This window comes from Penaeus monodon, chromosome 29 (genome assembly GCF_015228065.2).
Source record: "Penaeus monodon isolate SGIC_2016 chromosome 29, NSTDA_Pmon_1, whole genome shotgun sequence".
In the NCBI taxonomy this organism is placed as follows: Eukaryota; Metazoa; Arthropoda; class Malacostraca; order Decapoda; family Penaeidae; genus Penaeus; species Penaeus monodon.
The window spans coordinates 28,372,605-28,373,276 of NC_051414.1; the positions used below are offsets into that span (position 1 = coordinate 28,372,605).

The window sequence follows — 672 nt, forward strand, 5'->3', positions numbered from 1 at the left end:
CAAAAACGTCTGTCAAGTTTGCTTCTTAATAAACTTAAATGACTTATTTACTCTCCCCCATTTGTGTGACCACCGTAGCGCGTTTTTGCCACCTATCTAGCCACGCAAAAATCGCTCTTCAATTCAGGTGTATTGTGCCTTTTAACAGTTCCAGGAATCACCGAGGCGGCCTTAGAGTGGTATACGAGGCAAGGACTTCGGGTCGTCGCTGTTGCAGGAAAAACTCTTCAGGAAGGACTCGACTGGGTAAAGATCTCCACACACAGACACGCGCCGTACTCAGAATGTCACCAGGATTCTTATCACGACTATTTTAATCTTATTTTCTGGAATAATAATTAAACACAGATAACGGAACTGTAACAATAGATTAAGCAGTATGGAAAGTTTCGACAATGACATGCGGAATTAACCCGGAATTAACCCTAGGTGGATCTAACGCCCCGGGAAGATCTCGAGGAGGGCGCCATGTTCTTGGGGCTGGTGCTCCTGCAGAATAAACTGAAGGTCGAGACGGCACCTGTCCTGGCTGCGCTCCACCAGGCAGATATCACTACTGTCATGATCACAGGTAAAATAGATCTTTGTATACTTGCCTAATCTAAATCAAGATCACGTGAAAGAAGACCAAAGCTGAAGTTCTAAATCTAAGCTCGACTATACATAGAAACC

At 44.5% G+C, this 672-nt stretch overlaps 1 protein-coding gene across 1 annotated transcript in view; it reads left to right on the forward strand.

Moving 5' to 3' along the window:
- LOC119592106 (probable cation-transporting ATPase 13A4) overlaps positions 1-672 on the forward strand; it is a gene marked incomplete at its 3' end in the record, with an annotated part of 17,932 nt that overhangs the window by 13,752 nt on the left and 3,508 nt on the right. Inside the window, 2 exon segments of the mRNA XM_037940925.1 lie at positions 149-246; positions 430-571. Of these exon segments, the coding sequence (XP_037796853.1) occupies positions 149-246; positions 430-571 (240 nt within the window).